Source organism: Schistocerca piceifrons, chromosome 4 (assembly GCF_021461385.2).
Source record: "Schistocerca piceifrons isolate TAMUIC-IGC-003096 chromosome 4, iqSchPice1.1, whole genome shotgun sequence".
In the NCBI taxonomy this organism is placed as follows: Eukaryota; Metazoa; Arthropoda; class Insecta; order Orthoptera; family Acrididae; genus Schistocerca; species Schistocerca piceifrons.
In genome coordinates, this window is record NC_060141.1 from 268,963,555 (window position 1) to 268,985,793 (window position 22,239).

The 22,239-nt window shown below is 39.3% G+C and overlaps 1 protein-coding gene across 2 annotated transcripts in view; it reads left to right on the plus strand.

The window, feature by feature from the left end:
• The window catches only part of LOC124795166 (band 3 anion transport protein), a 590,830-nt gene that overhangs the window by 465,397 nt on the left and 103,194 nt on the right, over positions 1 to 22,239 (plus strand). For both annotated transcript variants that reach the window (XM_047259057.1, XM_047259058.1), the window contains exons 12-15: positions 17,635 to 17,766; positions 17,973 to 18,170; positions 20,255 to 20,359; positions 20,437 to 20,641. In XM_047259057.1, coding sequence (XP_047115013.1) covers positions 17,635 to 17,766; positions 17,973 to 18,170; positions 20,255 to 20,359; positions 20,437 to 20,641 — 640 coding nt within the window. The remainder of the gene's footprint in view (positions 1 to 17,634; positions 17,767 to 17,972; positions 18,171 to 20,254; positions 20,360 to 20,436; positions 20,642 to 22,239) is intronic.

Consider the following 22,239-nt stretch of genomic DNA (forward strand, 5'->3'; position numbering starts at 1 on the left):
AGTCATTAGACATTGTGAGAGAGCAGAATGGGGTGCTCCATGGAACTCATGAACTTCAAATGTGGTCAGGTGATTGGGTCTCACTTGTGCCAAACATCCCTAGGTCCACTCTTTCCGATGTGACAGTGAAGTGGAAATTTGAAGGGACATGCACAGCACAAAAGTGTACAGGCCGACCTCATCTGTTGACTGACAGAGATCGCTAATAGATGAAGAGGGTCGTAATGTCTAGTAGGCATACATCTATCCAGACCATCACATAGGAATTCCAGACTGCATCAGGATGCACTGCAAGTACTATGACAGGCAGGAGGTGAGAAAACTTGGATTTCATGATCAAGCAGCTACTCATAAGCCACACATCATGCCGGTAAATGCCAAACGACACCTCACTTGGTGTAAGGAGCGTAAACATTAGACGATTGAAAAAATGCTGCAAAAATGTTGTTTGGAATGACGAATCATGGTACACAATGTGTCAATCCAATGGCAGGGTGTGGGTATGGCGAATGCCCGGTGAACATCATCTGTCAGCGTGTCAAGTGCCAACAGTAAAATTTGGAGGTGGTGGTGTTATGGTGTGGTCGATGGAGGGGGCTTGCACCTCTTGGTGTTTTGCATGGCACAATGACAGCACAGCCCTACATTAATGTTTTAAGCATCTTCTTGCTTCCCACTGTTGAAGAGCAATTCAGGGATGGCTATTGCATCTTTTAAATGATTGAGCACCTGTTCATAATGCATGGCCTGTGGCGGAGTGGTTACACAACAATAATATCCTTGTAATGTACTGGCTTGCACAGAGTCCTGACGTGAATCCTATAGAACATTTTTGGGATGTTTTGGAGCGCTGACTTCATACCAGGCCTCACCGACCAAAATCAATACCTCTCCTCAGTGCAGCACTCCATGAAGAATGGGCTCCCATTCCCCAAGAAACCTTCCAGCACCTAATTGAGCGTATGCGAGAGTGAAAGCTGTCATCAAGGCTAAGGGTGGGTCGACACCATATTGAATTTCAGCATTACCGATGGAGGGTACCACGAACTTGTAAGCCATTTTCAGCCCTGTGTCTGGATGCTTTTGATCACACAGTGTAGATGCTGAAAAAATGTGTTGTTGTTGGCTGTTTAGAAAAGTTATTTTGATCGTCCATCATAATTTTAATCTCTCTGTAAAGCACACACTTTATTCAACATGTAAACATCACTACAGATATTCAATTTTAGGTTATGACAAATTCAGTATGCCTGCTACCATTGGCAATGATGTGGCGGAGAAGAATAGTGAAATTTTGCTGACCTGCCGAAATGGAATATTGATGTTGTCGATGATGTCCTGAATGGCTTTTTTAACCAAGCAATGGTTTTGGGGTTATTGCTGTACACCTTGTTCTTAATATAGCCCCACAAAAAGGATTCACACGTGTTCAGATCTGGAGAACGGCCAATTGAGGCCCATGCTAGCGACCTCCGGGTACCCCAGAGCCAGAATGCGGTCCCCAAAGTGCTCCTCCAGGTCATGAAACACTTTCCTGCTTTGATGGAATCGAGCTCTATCTTGCATGAACTGGACCTTGTCGAAATCAGGGTCACTGTGGATAATGGTAATGAAATCTTCTTCCAAAACCTTCACATATCATTCGCCAATCACTATGCCATCAAGGAATATTGCACCGATTATTCCATGAATGGCCTCTGCACACCATAGAATTACTCTTCAAGGCTGAAGAGACTTCTCAATTGTACAATGCAGATTCTCAGTCCCCCAAATGCACCAGTTTTCCTTATTGACAAACCCTCCAAATGAAAATGGGCTCCATCGCTAAACCAAACCATACTCACATCAAAGTCTTGTTCGTCACGTCTGTGGACAATAGTGTTGGCGAAACACAACCAATGTCTCATGGCCCTAAGGCTTAATGGCTGATGGGTTTGAATTTTGTATGGAAAGAGTTGCAAGTCTTCTAGAACAATTTCTTGCAGTGTCTCCCAGTTCCTTCCCACCAGTTGTGCAGCTCATGTGATTGATTTCCTACAGCTGGTTTGAAACACAGCATGTTTCTTCTCGATGTTTTCAGGTGTTTTCACATTTTTTGGATGACCAAGATTGCCAACACTTTTATCATAAACACTAGCTGTTCTCTCAAACTTGAGAATCAAATTATTGATTGTTAGCACACTTGGACCTGTTGTCTTCAGCTTGAATGCGCTCACAAACTTGCTTTGAGCCACATTTGGGCTGTTATTGCTCGCATAGTAGGCCTTCACAAGTGCTATATGATTAGGCACATTGTACTGTGACATTTTCACATGCAAATGGCCGAGAACAGCAAGATGCATGCACATGCATATACCAATTCCCATCAAGCCCAGAGGACAACCATGCCGTTTGAACATTCTAACGTAAACCATTCAGAAGTTATGACGAGTTTATTTCATATAATTCAATAATTGCCACCCTGTATACCTTCTGCTATCAGCGATGCTGTCATTGACTGAGTGGAACAACACGGACAGAATCTCTCATGTGCAGCATGTGCAAGCAATAAAACTGTCAGCAGTCACCAGGAGAAGAAATTTCAGCAGATTGCAGATGAGACAGTAGAGTAAGTGTAAGCCTCGACTGGATACATCTCAAACAATGATAAAGCCTCATCTCATTCTGTCACCATCATGGCCACAGAAGCACTGGCTAAGGTTATAAACTTTGTTGTCACACCTCAGCAGATCCCTACAGAAGAAATCATTTGAGCCCACACTAGCAGCACTCCAGAACATATCTGCCACAGGAACTGAGAAAATTAGACAGTAAACGATCCAAATTTTACTATGTGCCAATGCACTGAAGCATACCCTTAGCCATGAGGAAATGATAGTTAACACAGGAGTAAAGAAGAGCAATGAAACTGTAATTTTACAAGCAGATAAAGGCAATACTGCAGCCATCTTGGACACTATGCCGTAAAAGGACAAGATGAAAAAGTTATTAAATGATCCCATCTACAATGAACTAAGGGTGGACCCCACAGCCAAGATAATTCAAAAGATGCAGACCTGAATCAAGGACTCAAGAACTGCTGTTGACATAGCCGATGGGCTCATTCCCAGAATTCCAGTTCCTCCTAGAATTTATGGAGTGTCAACAATACATAAAGAAGGCGTTCCGTTAAGGCCAATAGTGAATGGGATCAACTCGCCTACATACGATCTGGCAAAATATCTAGCCTGCAAATTATGACCTCCAGTTTGTAAAGCAAACTCTTATGTGAAGAACTTGATGCACTTTATGGAACACATAAAGGAGGAAGTAATTTACACATGGACATCTTTTTCAACTTTGACGTAAAGTCACTATTCACAAACGTGTCTGAAGACAAAAGTATTTGTAGTTTGTTCCGGCAGCCAAATACAACATGGATGAGCTACATTTGTCACTAACATACTTCAGATTGCAAGGAAAATATTATGAGCAGACTGATGGCATAGCAGTGGGTTCTCTCCTGTCATCATTAGCAGCTGAAATATCCATGGATGCCTTTGAAGCAACAGCACTTTGTTCTGCTTCTTTACACCCAAGCTGCTAGTTCAAATGCATGGACAACAAGTTCGCTAAATGACCCTATAGTGAGATGGAGCTACACAGATTTCATGAATATTTGAACTAAATGCACGGGAAGATCCAGTTCATGCTTGAAATAGATAAGGCTGGTGCAGTTCCATTCCTATACATGGAAGTATGTAGGATAGTGGACTGTGCACTAGAGCACAGAGTATATCAGAAGCCTACATGTATGGACAGGTATCTACATGCCCAATCCAACCATCATCCAGCACAAAAGACTCAGACATCCATTCTCTGGCTATCCAGCACAGTATGTAAGTGATGCCTACAACATTATGGTTGAGCTCAAAAGGCTGTGAACAACATTCTTGGCCAGTGGTTATAACCATTAAGCGATCCACACAGCTGTGTCAATGACCAAAAGAAAGCAAGATTTACAGGAAATCGACAAACTGCAGCCAGCAGCACAGTTACCGTATATCACTGACCGGACTGGTAAACACCTTTGTGGGTTGGTGTCCAGCCTGTCGTCTGTGGCAGCCTCAAGATCCAAGATGTGCTAAGCTTACCCAAGGATAAGATAGATGCTATGCACACTGTAGACATGTACAAGTGGGAATGTGAACATGGAGAAGCATGCATAGTAGGAGAGACTGGGGAGGTGCGGGCGGGGGGGGGGGGGGGGGGGGGGGGGGGGCAGTAGCAACGCAAGTACAAGGCATGAGCACAACATGTGCCTTGGGCAGCACAGTAAATCTGTGTCAAGGAGATAAAATTTAACAAAACCTGTGTACTTGGCAAGCAGCAGTGGATGATGAAATGTAAGATCAGAGAAGCGATCGAAATACTAAAAAACCCTAACAACATGAATAAAGAGGATGGACTCAGCCTGACCTTTCCTGGCTTCTGGCCATCAGAGCCCAACAGGCCACACTAATAACATGAAACACGATTGTTACTGGCAAATATTTGCCATTGGCCAATTTGTTATTGGTTACTGGTCATTTTTAGTACAGTAAAATAGGCTGTTTCTTCTAGACTTTCAAACTTGCACATCAAATGTGCCACTTATACTTACAAACATCCATAGTAGTTTATTGCTAAAGTTTTCAACACTAAAATTATTATTCAGTTTCAAATATGCATGAATGTGTGAGTGGTTATCTGATGCAAACAGTTCTTTACCAGTCATTACTGAACTAGAGTACACTCGTCTTTACACACACTGTAGAATGGTGCTTGCTACTGACACTAAAGCTATCAACTGCTACAAAGAGTCCAGCAAGAGGAAAACAGGATTCTACACTTCATCCATTGATGAGAACCATTCATGGCACACACTGTAAGAAGCAACAGAATATCCCCACTCCCTCAACCACAATAATCTATTACAATAAAGTTCCCATGCTTTCTGCTTCATTTCACCAATTATATCAACATAATTTTTTTAAAATTATGATGTAATGTAACGCTAAGTGAGCAGTCATTACAAAATATGTGTAACTCTGGACACCAAAAATATAGGAGTAGAATTAGAAGAAGACATGGTTGAAACTGTTTTACCAGTAAGTTTTTTTCTTATATATAATATGCTATGATAATATACCTAGAAAACTTTTATGTTAGTACTAAATATCCAACAGCAACAGATAGACCTTACAGCTCTGAGGATGTCCACATAGAAACTAGTTTTATTTATTATTTTATTTCACATGTTTAGTTCCATAGGACCAAACTGAGAAGCAAGTCTCCAGGGTCATGAAATGTGTCAATACATGAAATTAGAACATAAAGGTAATAACAGATAAAATAATATGTTTATGAACCCAGGAAAAGACAGATCATAAGTTATATAAACACAAATCAAGAATATAACACAGGAATCAGCTTAATTTTTCAAGAAACTCGACAGATTAGTAGGAGTGACCTATGAGGAAACTTATACTAACATTAATCATCTATGAGGAAACTTTTCAGTTTCAATTTGAAAGCATGTGGATTACTGCTAAGATCTTTAAATTCTTGTGGCAGCTCATTGAAAATGGATGCAGCAGTATATTGCACACCTTTCTGCACAAGAGTCAAGAAAGTGCGATCCAAATGCAGACTGGATTTCTACCTAGTACTAACTGAGTGAAAGCTGCCAGTTCATGGGAATAAGCTGATATTTTTAACAAGAAACAACAGTAAAGAATATATATATTGAGAGGCCAATGTCAGAATACCCAGACCACTGAACAGGGGTCGACAAGAGGTTTATGAACTTACACCATTTATTTCCTGAACCGCCTGTTTCTGAGCCAAAAATATCCTTTGAGAATGGGAAGAGTTAGCCAAAAATATATACCATATAAAAATATATACCATACATCATAAGTGAATGAAAATAAGCAAAGTAGACTACTTCTGCTGTCAGACTATCACTTACTTCAGATACCATTCGGATAATAAAATCGACAGCATTAAGTATTTGAACAAGATCCTGAATGTGGGCTTTCCACGACAGTTTACTATCTATCTGAACATCTACAAATTTGAGCTGTTCAGTTTCACTAATCATATCCCCCTTCTGTGAAATTAAAACATTGGGTTCTGTTGAATTGTGTGATAAACTGAGTCTTACTATGATTTAGCGTTTGTTTATTTTCTACAAGCCTTGAACTTTTTTATGTCATGAACTGCACTGTTTGAAACAGTAGCAGTGTTGCACACAACGTCCTTTACTACGAAGCTAGTGTCATCAGTAAACTTAAATATTTTAGAATCACCTATAATACTAGAGGGAATATCATTCGTATAAATAAGGAATAGGAGTGGCCGTAGCACTGACCCCTGGGGCACCCCCCCATTTGATCGTGCCCCACTCAGACCCCACATCATAGCCATCCCGCACACTGTGGACAATGACCTTCTGCTGTCGGTTGTTAAAGTAAGAGGTGAAGCAACTGCGATATACTCCCTACATTCCATAATGGTCCAACTTCTGGACCAATATTTTGTGATCAAAGCAATCAAATAGCTTAGTTAGATTGAAAAAGATAACTAGCTTTTGAAATCTTTTGTTTAATCCATTCAGTACCTCACAGAGAAAAGAGAATGCGCATTTTCAATTGTTAAACCAGTTCTAAAACTGAACTGTACATTTGACAGCAAATTATATGATATAAAATGGTCAGTTATCCTTATATACACAGCTTTTTCAGTAATGTTAGCAAATACTGATGGCAAAGAAATAGGTCTAAAATGGTCTACATTATCTCTTTCTCCCTTTTTATAAAGCAGCTTTACTACTGAGTACTTCAATTGTTCAGAAAACTGACCATTCCTAAAGGAAGAATTATAAATATGGCTAAATATGGGGCTATCGTGTGCAGCATGGTACTTAAATATTCTGGTAGGTAATGCATAATATCCATGAGAGTTCTTAGTCTTGCTCCCCCTTGTCGGTATCACAGAGGAGTACTTCAGACACCAATCTCGAAAAGGCGTTTTCCAAGAGAGTTATATGATTCCCTGCAGAACCTAAGATTTTTTTTTATTCACCAGTAATGCTCAGAAAGTGATTGTTAAATACTGTACATATATCTTATTTATCAGTAACAGAAATATTTTTACTACGAACTGACTTTATATTGTCAACCTCCTCCTGCTGACTGCACATACGGTTTTAGTTTTATCCAGTAAATTAGCTAGTCTATTTGTGTAGCACGTACTCTTTGCCTCCTAATAACACTTTTAAGCAACTTAACAATACCGTTTGTAATGGACTACTATAGCTTGATTGTGATCAATTCTAACATTTTGATATAATTCCCACTATTTTCTACATGATATCCTTCTCCCACTAGCCAGCCACCCAGGCTTCCTTTTACTGGTAGTACCTTATTTAGAACAATTTAAGAAAGAGCATGAGAAATGTGTTAAGGAAAACATTATATTTGTCATCTATGTTATTGGCACCATAAACATCCTGCCACTTTTGTTCCTTAATTACATTTAAAAACTCTCTATTGCCATTGGATTAGCTTTTCTACATATTTTGTAATTATACATAACATTTGTTTGAGTACAAAAACCTTCACCATGGTCTGAAAAGACTGTTCACCCTTTTACTAACACAATACCCTTCTAGTAATGAAGAATGAATAGAAATATTGTCTGTGGCTGTGCTACTGTTCCCCTGCAACCTGGTTGGAAAACACAGTCTGCATCAGGTCATAAAAATTTAGGATATCTTCCAACATGCTTTTTCTTGCACAATCACAAACAAAACTAATATTGAAGTCACCATATATAACTAATTTTTGGCACTTTCTATACATGAAAAAAGAACTGTTTCCAGCTTGAGCAGAAATGCTCTGAAGTCAGAGTTAGGGGACCTATAAACAACAACAATTAGAAGTTTAGTTTCACTTAATTCAACTGCCCATGCTGAACATTCAAATACCTGTTCAGTGCAACACTATGATATGTTCTGTGGACTCAAATGGCATACTGTTTCTTACATACATGACCACTCCCCCACTGCACAAAGAACTCCTTGAGAAATAGTATCTGTGATCATGAGGGAGATGATCACCAAAGTGCAGAGTGCAACTAAAACAATTAGAACGATTTACATGTTCAGTAAACTATATAAAGAGGCAGTAGTATCATGTATCGAGACATAACTTGAAGCATTTATCTCTAGGCAGAGGCATTTTGGAGAACTGTGGCTCACATTTAGAAGAATAAGTGAACAAGCACTGGGTAAATATGGGTATAGTAGAACAGTTCGTGATGGAAGAGTCCATCCATGTTATACATGATGTATAGTTTTTGTAAAGAGGAACTGCAACTACTATGAAATAGGTGTAAAACAAAGCATTGAATTGCATATAGAGATATGCTGAAAGAAACATGATTGGTTGTCAGAAGTGCAGTATGTGAACATAAAGTTACAGTCAGTCAGCTGCAGTGTAAATTATGTAAACTAGTTGTCCAATTTTCTCCACCATATATTCAAGGAAGACACAATGGGACAGGGTAACATGGAAAACAACAGTGAAATTTAGCAGCAAACAAGACTTAAAAATCTCAGATGTGAAGGAACATTCAATCTCCCCGTAACAGAAATAAAGAGCCATCACTTTCAATTTGTCTCTTCCAAGACTCACTATTATCGATATCACTTGGAAACTATTCACTATTTCAATCACCACAACATTGCATATAACCATATTTGTAAAAAGCAAAGAAGAAAAAGCTGAAAGATGGAAGGAGTATATACAGGGTCTATACAAGGGAGATGAACTTGAAGAAAATATTATAGAAAGAAAAGTGGGTGTAGATGAAGACAAGATGGGAGGTATGATACTGGAAGAAGAATTTGACAGAGCTCTGAAATGTCTAAGTCAAAACAAGACTCCTGGAGTAGACGATATTCCATCAGAACTACTGATAGTCTTGGGAGAGCCAACCATGACAAAACTCTTTGATTTTGTGTGCAAGATGTATGAGACAGATGAGATACTCTAAGACTTCAAGAAAACTGTAGTAATTCCAATCCCAAAGAAAACAGTAGCTGACAGGTGTGAAAATTACAGAACTATCAGTCATGGTTGCAAAATACCAAAATGCTTTCTTTTTAGAAGAATGGAAAAAATGGTAGAAGCTGCCCTTTGGGAAGGTCATTTTGGATTCCAGAGAAATATAAGAACGTGTGAGGTAATAAAGATCCTATGACTTATATTAAGAGATAGGTTAAGGAAAGGCAAACCTACATTTATAAAATTTGTAGACTTAGAGAAAGCTTTTTAAATATTGTTGACTGGAGTACTCTCTTTGAAATTCTGGAGGTAGCAGGAGTAAAATGCAGGGAGCGAAAAGCTATTTACAACTTGTACAGAAGCGAGACAGCAGTTATAAAGAGTCAAAAGACATGAAAGGGAGGCTGTGGTTGAAAAGGGAGCGAGACAGGGTTGTAGCCTATCCCTGATGTTTATCCCTGATTTTACTTGATATGTGCATTGAAAAAGCAGTAAAGGAAACCAAAGAAAAATTTTGAGTAGACTTTAAAGTTCAGGGAGAAGAAATAAAAATTTTTGAGGTTTGCTGATGACATTGTAATTCTGTCAGAGACAGCAAAGGATTTGGAAGAGCACTTGAACAGAATGGGCAGTGTCTTGAAAGGAGGATATAAGATGAACATCAACAAAAGCAAGATAAGCAAGATAAGGATAATAGAATGTAAACCAATTAAACCAGGTGATGCTAAGGGATTTCAAGTAGCATATGAGACAATGTAGTAGATGAGTTTTGCTATTTGAGCAGCAAAATAACTGATGATGGCTGAAGTAGAGAAGATATAAGATGTAGACTCACAATGGCAAGAAAAGCATTTGTGAATAAGAGAAATTTGTTAACATCAAATATACGAGGGTAATCCCAAAAGTAAGGTCTCCTATTTTTTTATAAGTACTGAACTCTGTCTGTGTGGCAGTTGGTCACACTGTTATGAAGAGTGCTTCACGATCTGTGTGTAAACATGCGCACGCCACACTGAGCACTGAGGCGCTCAGTCTTGGCTTGGCAGCCATTGAGAATGGAGCTCCCGTTGGATGTTACGGCCAAGTGTGGGTTGCGCGCAGTTATTTGGTTTTTGAACGCAAAGGGCACTGCGCTGATTGAAATCCATTGCCAATTGACGGAGGTGTATGGTGAGTCGTGCATGAATGTCAAAACTGTTCGTGAGTGGTGTAGAGAGTTTGCAGCTGGTCATACTGAAATTCATGACAAACAAAGGAGAGGGAGACCATCAATTTCTGAGGAGACAGTGTTGAAGTTTTAGCAAAGCATGCGTCAAAATCGACGGATCACCCTGGATGATCTCTGCACGTTGGTTCCTGAGGTTTTCTGAAGCACCGCTCACGCAACTTTAATGGAAATATTAAACTACCAGAAGGTGTGTGCAAGATGGGTGCGACGCATGCTGACTGAGGACCACATGCAGCAACGAGTTGATGCTTCCCGCACATTTCTTCACCACCTTGCAGCCAAACAGGACAACTTTCTGGACTCAGTTTCATGGCTGACGAAACCTGGGAATACCACTTGTTGTTGTTGTGGTCTTCAGTCCGGAGACTGGTTTGATGCAGCTCTCCATGCTACTCTATCCTGTGCAAGCTTCTTCATCTCCCAGTACCTACTGCAACCTACATCCTTCTGAACCACTTATAAAAAAAATAGGAGACCTTACTTTTGGGATTACCCTCACAGATCTAACTGTTAGAAAGTTTTTAATGTAAGAATTTGTATGGAGTGTAGCCATGCGTGGAAGTGAAACATGGACGCTAAACAGTTTAGACAAGAAGAGAATAGAAGCTTTCAGAATGTGATGCTGTAGAAGAAGGCTGAGTATTAGATGGGTCGATCCTGTAACTAATGACGAGGTACTGAATAAAATTGGGGAGAAAATTAATTTGTTTCGCAACTTGATCAAAAGAAGGAATTGGTTGGTAGGACACATTCTGAGACATCAAGGGATCAACAGTTTAGTATTGGATGGAAGTGTGGGGGATACAAATCATAGAGGGAGACTAAGAAATGTAGTTTGCTGTAGTTATTTGGAGATGAAGCAGCTCTCACAGGATAGACTAGCATGGAGAGCTACATCAAACCAGTCTTTGGACTGAAGACCACAGCAGCAACAACATTTGTAAAAGACTTAACCAGTAGTATATGTTAAACTGTTAAAACAAGAAAATCCCTTTGTTAGCCTTCAGTTGAGAAGTATAAATCTCAACTACAGATTTGAGCAAGATATAAATGTTTTGAATAATGGAAGCTCCAGACAGGAATGCCAGTAAAGACAGATTGCTACTTACCATAAAAAAGTCAAGTTGCATACAGGCACAATTAAAAGACATTTACATGTAGCTTTCAGCCACGTCCATCATTGGTAAAAAGAGCCACACATACATGTCATTCACACACACAAGCAAGCACACCTCACACACACATGACCATCAGCTCCAGCATCTCGGGCCAGAATGCAACATGACGTGAGATGCAAGCAGCAATCTGGAGGGAAAGGGGAAAGGGGAAAGGGAATGGATGGTGTATGGGTGGGGAGAGAGATGAATGCTGTCTGGTGGAGTGTGCAGTGGCTAGAAAGTTAACATGTGCAGTGTCAGGAGCTTGTGGGACAGGGAGGTGGGGAAAAAGGAGAGGAGCGGGAAAAGACAGATGGATGCATTGACAGAGAGCTGCAGATAAATGGGCTGGGAGATGAGAAGGGGGACAGAGGGGATGCAAGCTGTTGGCTGGAGGCTGTGGGGTCAGTATGTTACTGTAGGTTGAGGCTGTGATGGGAGTGGAGAATGTGTTATAAGGATAACTCCCATCTGAACAATTCAGAAAAGATGGTGATGAAGGGAAGGATCTAAGTGGCTCGGATAGTAAAACAGTCATTGAAATCAAGTATGTTGTGTTCAGCTGCATGTTGTGCTACAGGGTGGTCTACTTTGTTCTTGGCCACAGTCTGGCAGTGGCCGTTTATCCTGATGGACAGCTGGTTGGTAATCGTACCAATATAAAAAGCTGTGCAATGACTGCAGCAGAGCTGGTAAATAACATGACTGCTTTCACAGGTGGCTCAGCTCCTGATGGGGTAGGATAAACCTGTGAAAGGACTGGAATATGAACTACTGGATGGGTGGCTTGGTCAGGTTTTGCACCTGGGCCTTCCAAACCACATCTACTTCCAAACCACAGTGTATCAATGATCATCCACACACAACACAGACTCTGTGATCATGCAGATTGTTGAGGCAGCATCTAATGCCCCAGATTCTTTCCTGTGAAAGTTATAATCATATTTATTCCATTGATCACTCTTCAACACTCATCCTGACGTACTTTAGCATTTGTTTCCACACCTACCTGTGCCACACGAACTTTTGATTCTCGACATAACCCATACCCCTCCATCTCTCGTCGCTTATCATAACACACACACACACACACACTCCCATACCACACCATTCCTTTTCATCCATGTTTCTGTATCTTTTTAATGTACTTGTGCATTTTTGTGATTTCAATAAGTTTCACATATTTGTGCATATTTTTATGTATCTTTGCATATCTGTGTGTGTTTCTGCATGTCTTTACCTTTTTTTATGCATCTTTAAGCTCTTTTCATGCATCCAGCTCCTCTCATAACCATCAAACCTATTTTTCCCAATTCTGCATCATTCCCATTTCGTTTACACCATACCTGCCACAATGGACCCTTACTCCATCTTTCTGCACCAGTTCAGAAAAGTATCCCTTATCATGGCTAAAACCCAGTCCCAAATCTTGCATAAACCATGGAATCCCTCAAATTGTCTAACTGCAAAGATTCCTTTGTCTGGATCCCACCCCTCCCTTCACAGTGACCCACACTTTTTCAGAGTCTGCCAATCCCTGACCCTCACAAACTTGGTATTACAAAAACGCGTCCCCATGGCACAGGCATCGCAGAACTACGTCTGCTTCCTCTACATGATACTACTACTCTGTAATCCCTGCTCCATACATCACATCTCTAAAATTGAATCCATTGCTTTCCAGAATCTGGAGGAGCATTCTAGACACCACCTCCATAATTTATCCAATTTGCTGACGTCCTAATGCCACCTCAGGGCACCACTATCCAGCCCCTATCATACCCACAGTGTCCCTCCTTATCTACCTCTCATAGCTGACCTGTTCAACTTGCCACATCACCCAAACCCTCTACCAACTCTCCACTAGATCTAGAGCTAAAACGTTCTCGAAACACTGTTGTTATTCCACCAAAACACTCAATTCCACAGAAGTTTCAGTCCTATCCAAAGCCCTCACCTTTAGCCCTATACCCAAATTTAACCACACTGGACTTGTCAAGGGCCGTTGTACTTCTCCTGATAAGTGCAATGAAGCACATCTTTGGTGCCAATTCCTCCAGCCAAAGCCACCATAATTCCAACATTGAACCCTGCCTCTTCCAGTGCTTACCACCATTCAACTGTGATTCCCAACCCCCCCACCTAACTACCCGCTGGTCACCTTCCAGGAATTCTGTACCTCCAACGTAGCTTCACTATCCTACCCCAGGTTCCCTTCTCAGAACACCAACCTTTCAGCAGAAGAAAGAACAGCCGTAAGCCATAAACAACCTCAAAACGAATCCTAATATAATTATCCTACATGCAGACAAAAGTTTCATCACTGTTGTTATGAATCACAGTGACTACCTGACAGAAGGCCTCTATCAATTATCAGATTCCTCCACCACTTTGCCAGAGGGATCCCATCCCAGAAGTCCAACACAAACTCCAATCCCTGCTTAAAGCCTTTGGCCTTTCCCAGAACATTACCCCTGAATACATTTCCCTCATCACCCCTATGACACCCCGCAACTCACCTTCTACATGCTCCCCAAAATCCACAAACCCAACAATCCTGGACACCCCATCGTGGCATGTTATTGTACCCCTCAATGAAAGACATTCAGCCCTTGTTGACGAATATCTCCAACCAGTTGTCTATAATCTAGCCTCCCTCGTCAAAGACACCAAACCTCTTCCTTCACCGACACTCCACCATCCCCGCCCCTTTACATCCTGGATCCCTACTTTTCACTGTTGACACCACCTCTTATATACCAACATCCAACATGCCCATGGTCTTATTGATATTGAACATTATCTTTCCCAACGTCCTTCAAACTCCAAACCCACTACCTCATTCTTCATACACCTTACTAACTTTATTCTAATGCATAACTGCTTTTCATGTGAAGGGAGGTACATAAACAAATTGGTGGCACAGTCATGGGCACCCGCATGGCACCCTCCTATGTCATCCTTTTGTGGGCCATCTAGAGGAGACCTTTCTAGCGTCCCAAAGCAACAAATCCCTAGTCTGGTTCATAGTGATTGACAATATCTTCACGATCTGGATTCAGGGCCAAGACATCCTCTCTTCGTTCATTCACAACTTCAACACCTTCTCTCCAATCCACTTCACGTGGTCCTCTTCAACTTTTGTAAATGTTGACCACCTCCTCTGTGATGGCTCCATCTGCACCACTGTCCACATTAAACTCACCAATCACTAACAGTACTTGCATTTTGACAGCTGTCATCCCTTTCACACCAAAAAATCTGTGCCATACAGCCTGGCCACCCGGGTACAGCGTATCTGTAGTGACAGAAACTCCCTTGCTCAGTATCGAGGTCTTCACAGACAGGCACTGTCCCACAGACTTAGTCTGTAAACAGATCTCCCATGCAATTTCCCCTCACACCCCCAATCTTCCCACTGCCCCCAAGAACCAGCCACAAAGCAGTGTCCCTGCCATCAGCCAGTACCACCACGGATTGGAAGAACTGCACAGCATCCTTCACCAGGGCTTTGATTACCTATCCATCATGCCCTTAAATGAGGCACATACTACCCGAAATACTTCCCACCCCTGCTAAAGAGTGTTCTATCGCCCAACCATCCACAACATCCTAGTCCATACCTATGCTACTCCCAATCCCAACCCTTTGCCACAAGGATCAAATCCTTGTGGAAGACCCAGGTGCAAAACCTGCCCAATCCACCCACCCAGTACTTCCTATTCCAGTCCTGCCACAGGTTTATCCTACCCCATCAGGGGCCAGGCCATCTGTGACAGCAGCCACGTTATTTACCCGCTCTGTTGCAATCATTGCACAGCTTTTTGCATTGGTATGACTACCAACCAGCTGTCCACCAGGATGAATGGCCACTGCCAGACTGTGGCCAAGAGCAAAGTAGACCATCCTCTCACAACATGCAGCTGAATGCAACACACTTGATTTCAATGGCTGCTTCACTGCCTGAGCCGTCTGGATCTTTCCCTCCACCACCAGCTGACTGAACAATGCAGATGAAAGTTATCCTTATGACACATTCTCCGCTCCCATAACTATCCCGGCCTCAACTTATGGTAACATACTGTTCCCACACCCTCCACCCAATAGTTTCCACCCTGTCCATCCTCGTTCTCATCTCTCACCCCATTTATTTACAGTACTTTGCCACTGCATCTGTCTATCTTACCCTGTTCCTCTCCTTGTTTTGCTCCTCCTTCCCCCCCCCCCCTCCTCCCCCCCCCCCCCCCTCCCCAACCTCCTGACACTGCTTGTGGACATTCTCGTCCCTGCACACTCCACCAGACAGCATTCATCTCTCTCCCTACCCGTACACTATCTCTTCCCCTACCTCAAGATGCTGGAGTTGGCAGTCGTGTGTGCATAGGGTGTGCTTGCTTGTGTGTATGAATGTTGTGTGTGTCTCTCTTTCACTGATGAAGGATGTGGCTGAAAGCTACATGTAAGTGTCTTTTAATTGTGCTTGTATGTAACTTGATGTGTCTCCTTTACAGTAAATAGCAATTTGTCTTTTCCTACATTGTAAACATAAATGTTTGGGTGATTACAGATCAGCATTAGTACCATAGTGTTTCATCAGACTCTACAAAATGATTTATCAATTCTCTATATGGGTTTCTTCCATTTCCTTTGTCTTTTATAAATAGTTTTATATCCAGTTTTCCATAGTGCATTACAGTAACTCAATGCATAATTTTATACACATTAATCAGATCCTCATTTCATAATACTACCTTCTAAAAGATAAATTCTACTTACAAAGGCACAAATTGCCCTTATATTTGTTCATTGTCTTTAAGGATCATAATTATACATGAAAGGTATTGAATTACAACTATTTTATGATGTATAAATTTGTAATTTAGTACTTTTTTTCTATAGTTAAAGCAATATTTGCAAGAAAATTGACTTTCACATGAATAAAGACGTTTCATTAGTTCTTTGCAGTACGGACGTTTATGAATGCCCTACCATTTGAAAAGTCTCCAGGTGATCATTTTCTTCTGAAGTTCAGTTGAATCATGACGAAAAAATTATTTTATTCACAGTACAGTGGAACACTGAAAATATCAGAAAAATGTCTCATTGTTGAATGGGTGATACTGATCTTCAGAAACAGGGTCACACTAATTTTCAGATTTAGGTGAATATTTTTGGAAAGCATGTAATTTTATGCTCAACGTTTTTGGTATTCCTAAAAGTGTAAAAATTAACAAGAAACTCTGAAAAATGAAAATAAAAATAAAATATGTTTGTGATGATTCCCTGTGTATTATTTTTGGAAACTAAAATGCCAAATTCCATTTTCTGATGGTACAGTTCTAATTTTAGTGAATCCTGTGTCAAAAGGAAAATTCACATGAGAAAATTGTGAAATTGCAAGGAGACATGATGACTGGTGAGCACTCAATTTCAGGAGGCTCAATTCCAAGTAATGGTGACGTCCACCACATGAATCTGTCTGAGACAGTGCCTGACTGACCAGCCCCTCCTTTCTAACCTTCCGCTACATACCACCCCCTGAGGAAGGATCTAACAGTTTTGAAACCTAGGATAGCTGGGTCTGTTTTTATATGTTGCTGTTGGCCTTTTGATGAAATATACGGTTAGGGTTACGGTAATGTCAACTGTATTTGTATCATGTTGTAATGTGTACCTATTTGTAATCTTGCAAGTATATACAGTGTGAAATTAATAACTTACACAAGGGGCTATTTATGCAATGGTAACTGTAACTTATACTAGTGGCTCTGTAAAAAACACAGTTTATGTAATGAAAACTGACCCAAGTAAACTATAGATCTTGAATTTTTTTGTGAAAAATTTAATGTTGCTACATTAAACATTCCTATTATTTATATTCCACCAAGGACTTTCCTTTGCTACACTTAACATTGTTTCATTTTTCATCAGACTTTAATTTTTTTCCTCATATTGAACTGGGTAATTTTTCATCCTCATTTTATACTTTCTCTGTATGTGTAATGTGTCTGTTGCAGCTGAAAATAACATGTTATGCAGTAGTCATGTCTTGATAATTTGTTATTAATCCAAAAAAGGGTTACTAAAATTTATAAATGTTCTATTAGCAGAACTTCCAGCAATAGTCTCATGATTTTCAATTTTGTGATTGTTTCAGAACTTAAATGAAGAAAAAGGGAAACCTAAAATTGTTCCTTCTATAGTCAGCATGGACACAATGTCATTAAATAAGTTGGGCAACAATCTCAGTGTTCCTGGAGAAGAGAACAGAAAACAAGATAACCATACAGTAAGTGCAACTTACTTTTAATAACTTACTTTTTTACTATCTAATAAGTTTGTTTGTTAGATAAGATTTGCGATTATATTTGTTTCAACATTTGTTCTTAGTACATTCCAGTGTGAAAGCAAAAATTTTGTAGTGACATAGTAGTCTGACCTCCTCTTTTTTTAAAAAAATTAATGGTCCCTCATTCATTCCTCTGATTCTTTCAGATTGATTTGAAAGAAGAATTAACTTTTACTTCATCAGCAGAGGATCTTAAGAAAGCTCAGAAGGAGAGCATACTGAGAAGAATACCTATAGGAGCTGAGGCAACCACTGTGTTAGTTGGTGCTGTTGATTTTTTGGATCAACCAACTATAGCATTTGTTAGGTTAGCAGAGGGTATTTTAATGCCATCAATTACTGAGGTAAGCTATACACAATATTTTCTCAGAGAAAATTATATTTGCAGCACAGGTTTTATACAAAAAAGAATCTAAATCTGCAGCTACTCACTTGCAGGCCCCTTTCTCAGCAGAAGTTCGCAGGTGTAGAGTGCTAGCTTCCTTGTCATTGATCACTTACACATGATGGCGGTTACGAAGTCAGCATGACGCTACCACAGAGGATGATGGCACTCTTTGTAAGCATAGGGAATTCTCACTGATACTAACTACTCCACCGACTGAATCATAAGCCTCATTACCAACAGTTTACCTCTGACAAGCCCTTATGAGCTTCCAGTGGAATATTTTACCAGTCTTGTAGCAGTCATGTGTCAGTTTATAGCAGTATGGAGTCCTATGCTTTAGTAGGTGGGGTTGTTAGCTTTTTATGTCCAAAGAGCTGAGTTATTTCTAACAGGTACAGAACTGTCAGTTTTCTTCCCGTTTGTCGATTGGAAGCCTTTCTGTAGAAAAGCTTGGAAAATAGAAGAGAAATACCAGGAAAATTGGACCTGTCATGGAAGTTCATGAGTTGTGACTAGATAGCTCAACAGGTGATACTGAAAGGTCCATGAAAGATAAGGTTAGGGGCTTGTCCTAGTGTGGCACACATTTTTAATCTGTCAGGATGTTTCAGACATTTTTAAGTTTAGAAAAAAATGGTGTTTTTGTATTATTATGTGAAAATCTGAGTAATATAAAGTACAAAATCTTAGAATATTTTTACTGTCGGAAAGAAACTCAAAGGGCAGGAATTTCAGATCAGACACAAGTGATTGAGGTTCTGTGATGATGGACTGAAAAAATTGGCAGTTGCATATTTACGATGATAACGCAGAAAACCATTCTTTAAAATTATAAAGAAACAACAGAAATAATGTGAGTAAGATTTGGCCAAATACTCTATGGAGAAACTTGCTTTTGGAACATTTAAATGCAACCATCTGCTGAGAGACAGCAAAACTGAGCAAATAAAATATTTTTAAGGTAAGAATGAACATGTGCTTGCTCAAAAACTTATAGGTACGTGAAGACACATTTTCATTTGATACACATTAATAGATCTAAAGCTGCCTTGCTGTAGAAATCAGTAAGAGCTGTTAAGGTGCTAATATGTTATGCAGACTGGAAAAAAACTGACATTTTCTTTAAAATATTTTGTAACTTTTTGATTATATTAATCAAGTTTATCATCATTATTAACACTATATTTTTTAATAGAGAAACAAAACATTTACTTTGCTATGTTTGATGCTTATTAACAAGTAATGTGAACAAAATATTTTTTTGGTCTTTCAGTATGTGAAATAACTCTGAAACATAAAAGTAGAATAAATATACTGGCAGACTGAAACTCTGTGTCAAGAGAAAGAAGGATGATTAGGATTTCAGCATCTTGTATGACAACACTAGTAGAAGTGGAGCATAATCTCAGATGCAAGCAGAGTTAGGAAGGAAACAGCCATGTCATTTTCAAAGAAATCATTCTGAAATTTGCCTGAAGAGTTACGGTATATTGATAAGTTTTTACTTAGGGACCGTGTGACAGCAACTAAATAAAACACAATTTTAGTGCCATACGCGTTTCGCCTTTATTTTCTGCAAGGCATCATCAGTGGCAGGTTGCGTGGACAATTTCTTACATATTACGCTCCTGTTGCATTTTTGGTGTTGTTCTTCTTCTTATGATACGCAACTGAGGAAGACAGGACTATAAAAGTTGAAGTTGCCTGAAGAGATTTAGGAAAACCATGAAAAACCTAAATGAGCATGGTCAGACTGGAAGTTGAACTGCTGTTCTCTCAAATATTATTGTCAATTCACAAAGCATGGATAGATCTCTCTATCCACACAATATTTTTTGTGAAATGCAAAGGTCTTTCCTTGACAAGTCCAACATACAGTTTTAATCTGTCAGTAAGATTCCTTGTTCATAATTGTTTGGTCTTTGTGATGACAGTTAGCATGTAAGTAAGGAGATAGAGGCAGTGATTCTCTGTATAAATAACAAGTTTATTTTTTCTATTTATTTATTTTCTTACTTTTTTATTGTATGTAAATTTTAGGTGAACATCCCTGTTCGTTTCTTGTTTATACTTTTGGGTCCATCAACAGCAGATTTGGATTATCATGAGATAGGACGATCCATATCAACACTAATGTCAAATGCGGTGAGTACATTTCATCATATATATGATGAGTGTCAAGTTATGAAACAAACTGACCATACTTTTGTTCTTATTTACAGCAATTTCATAAAATAGCCTACAAAGCTACAGAACGGAAAGAGTTATTGTCAGCAATTAATGAATTTCTTGATGATAGTATTGTTCTACCACCTGGTGACTGGGAGAGAAATGCATTACTTGAAGTGGCAGAACTCAGAGCAAAAAGCGAGAAAATTCGCCGAAGGAAAACAACACGATTACTTGGTCAAGATGAAGCAAAGAAAGGTATACCTGTTTTACAGAAATGAACATTAGTGACCATACTTGATGTGAAACACAATAACTTTCTGTGACATGGCATGCAGCTTGATAACAAGCTAAAATGGGGCGAACACATTGATAAACTAGTCATGAAGCTCAGTTCATATTGTTTTCATTTATACGTATTTCCCCTCTAGTTAGCTTTGAACACTGTGGCACTCACTCACTTGGCATATTTTTATTTCCTGCTATCCCATGGGCTAATTTTGTTGGGTAAAGCAACTAATATTTGTTCAGCAAACGTAACAATACAACTTAAGATGAATTGTGGTGTGTACAACCGCAGACAAGAAATAAAAATAATATCTGTATATATTTAGTCTCTGTATGTAAATTCTGAATGTTGTCTGATAAACATAACAAACATAAACATCAAACATAAAGAAAATAACTGGCAACCTCTGTAAGCTGAAAATAAAAGCTTATTAAATATTCCTTCTAGATATTTCCTAATACAAGGATTCGAATATTGAAAATTCCTGTTACCAGTAAGACAAGTAAAAATATTCATTGTAAGTAGGTCTCTGTTATTGGAATATATAGATCACTTTCTTATGGTTTCTGAGGATATTGTTAGCAATAGGAGACAAAATGCCAGACACAGAAACAGCAGCCTAATCCCCATACAACTAAAGCCACTATGAATGTAAATACTGTCCATGAAAACTTACACTGTGTGATATAGGTAATTGTTACTCTCTCACAATTATCAGTGTAGTTGTGTAAATTTAAGCAACAAATAGTGGATAAATACAGGAATGTGGTGTAACTCAAGGAAAGAAAGGTCTTTTTGATGTAGTCTTTTTACCGTTAATTACGTTATTTTCATTTATAGCCTGCAGAACTGTAGAAATAACTTCTCATAGTGAACTTTATCAGGGTATATCTTTACTTGTGCAATTTCTACTATTACATTACTGTAGAACCAGTAAGAGGAAGTGATGAATTGCTGTATATATCTTAAAAATGGAACATAAGTGTCTTTGAATGCTGTGCAAGAGCTGTTGATTAGGAAACACACAGACTAAGAATACTGACAATTTGCTGGCAATCTGTGGAGAAATATCTTCAGATTCATAAAGCAGCTATTGACAGTTTTAATAAAGGTATGCAGGCATTATGCAAATGTTAACAATATAAGATGGGTACCACTTTCACTCAGATCATAGAAAAAAGATAATGTATCAAAGAATCATAAAAAATGACTCAAACACAGTGTTGAGAGAGAAAACATGGATAAAACACTGGAAAGACATTTATATTGCAGACAAAGTAAATGGAATATTTAATTCTTTTTTAAACATATTCCTAAAGAAATTTGAGTCTTTTTTCTCTTAAAGCAAACAAGGTTAAAATTGTGTAGAAATGAGGATATTTTGCACTAGGAAAAGTGAAAACTATTTGCGGTTTGTAATGTTTCCATTGGAACATTTTAAAAAGTGGTACAAATGTGAGTCCCCAGAAAATATGTAGGGCAGCAGTGGGAACAAACTGGAATTGTTGGTCACTAAATTTAATTGTGACATGACACCTAGTAGTGAACACCTAAATACAGTTGCATC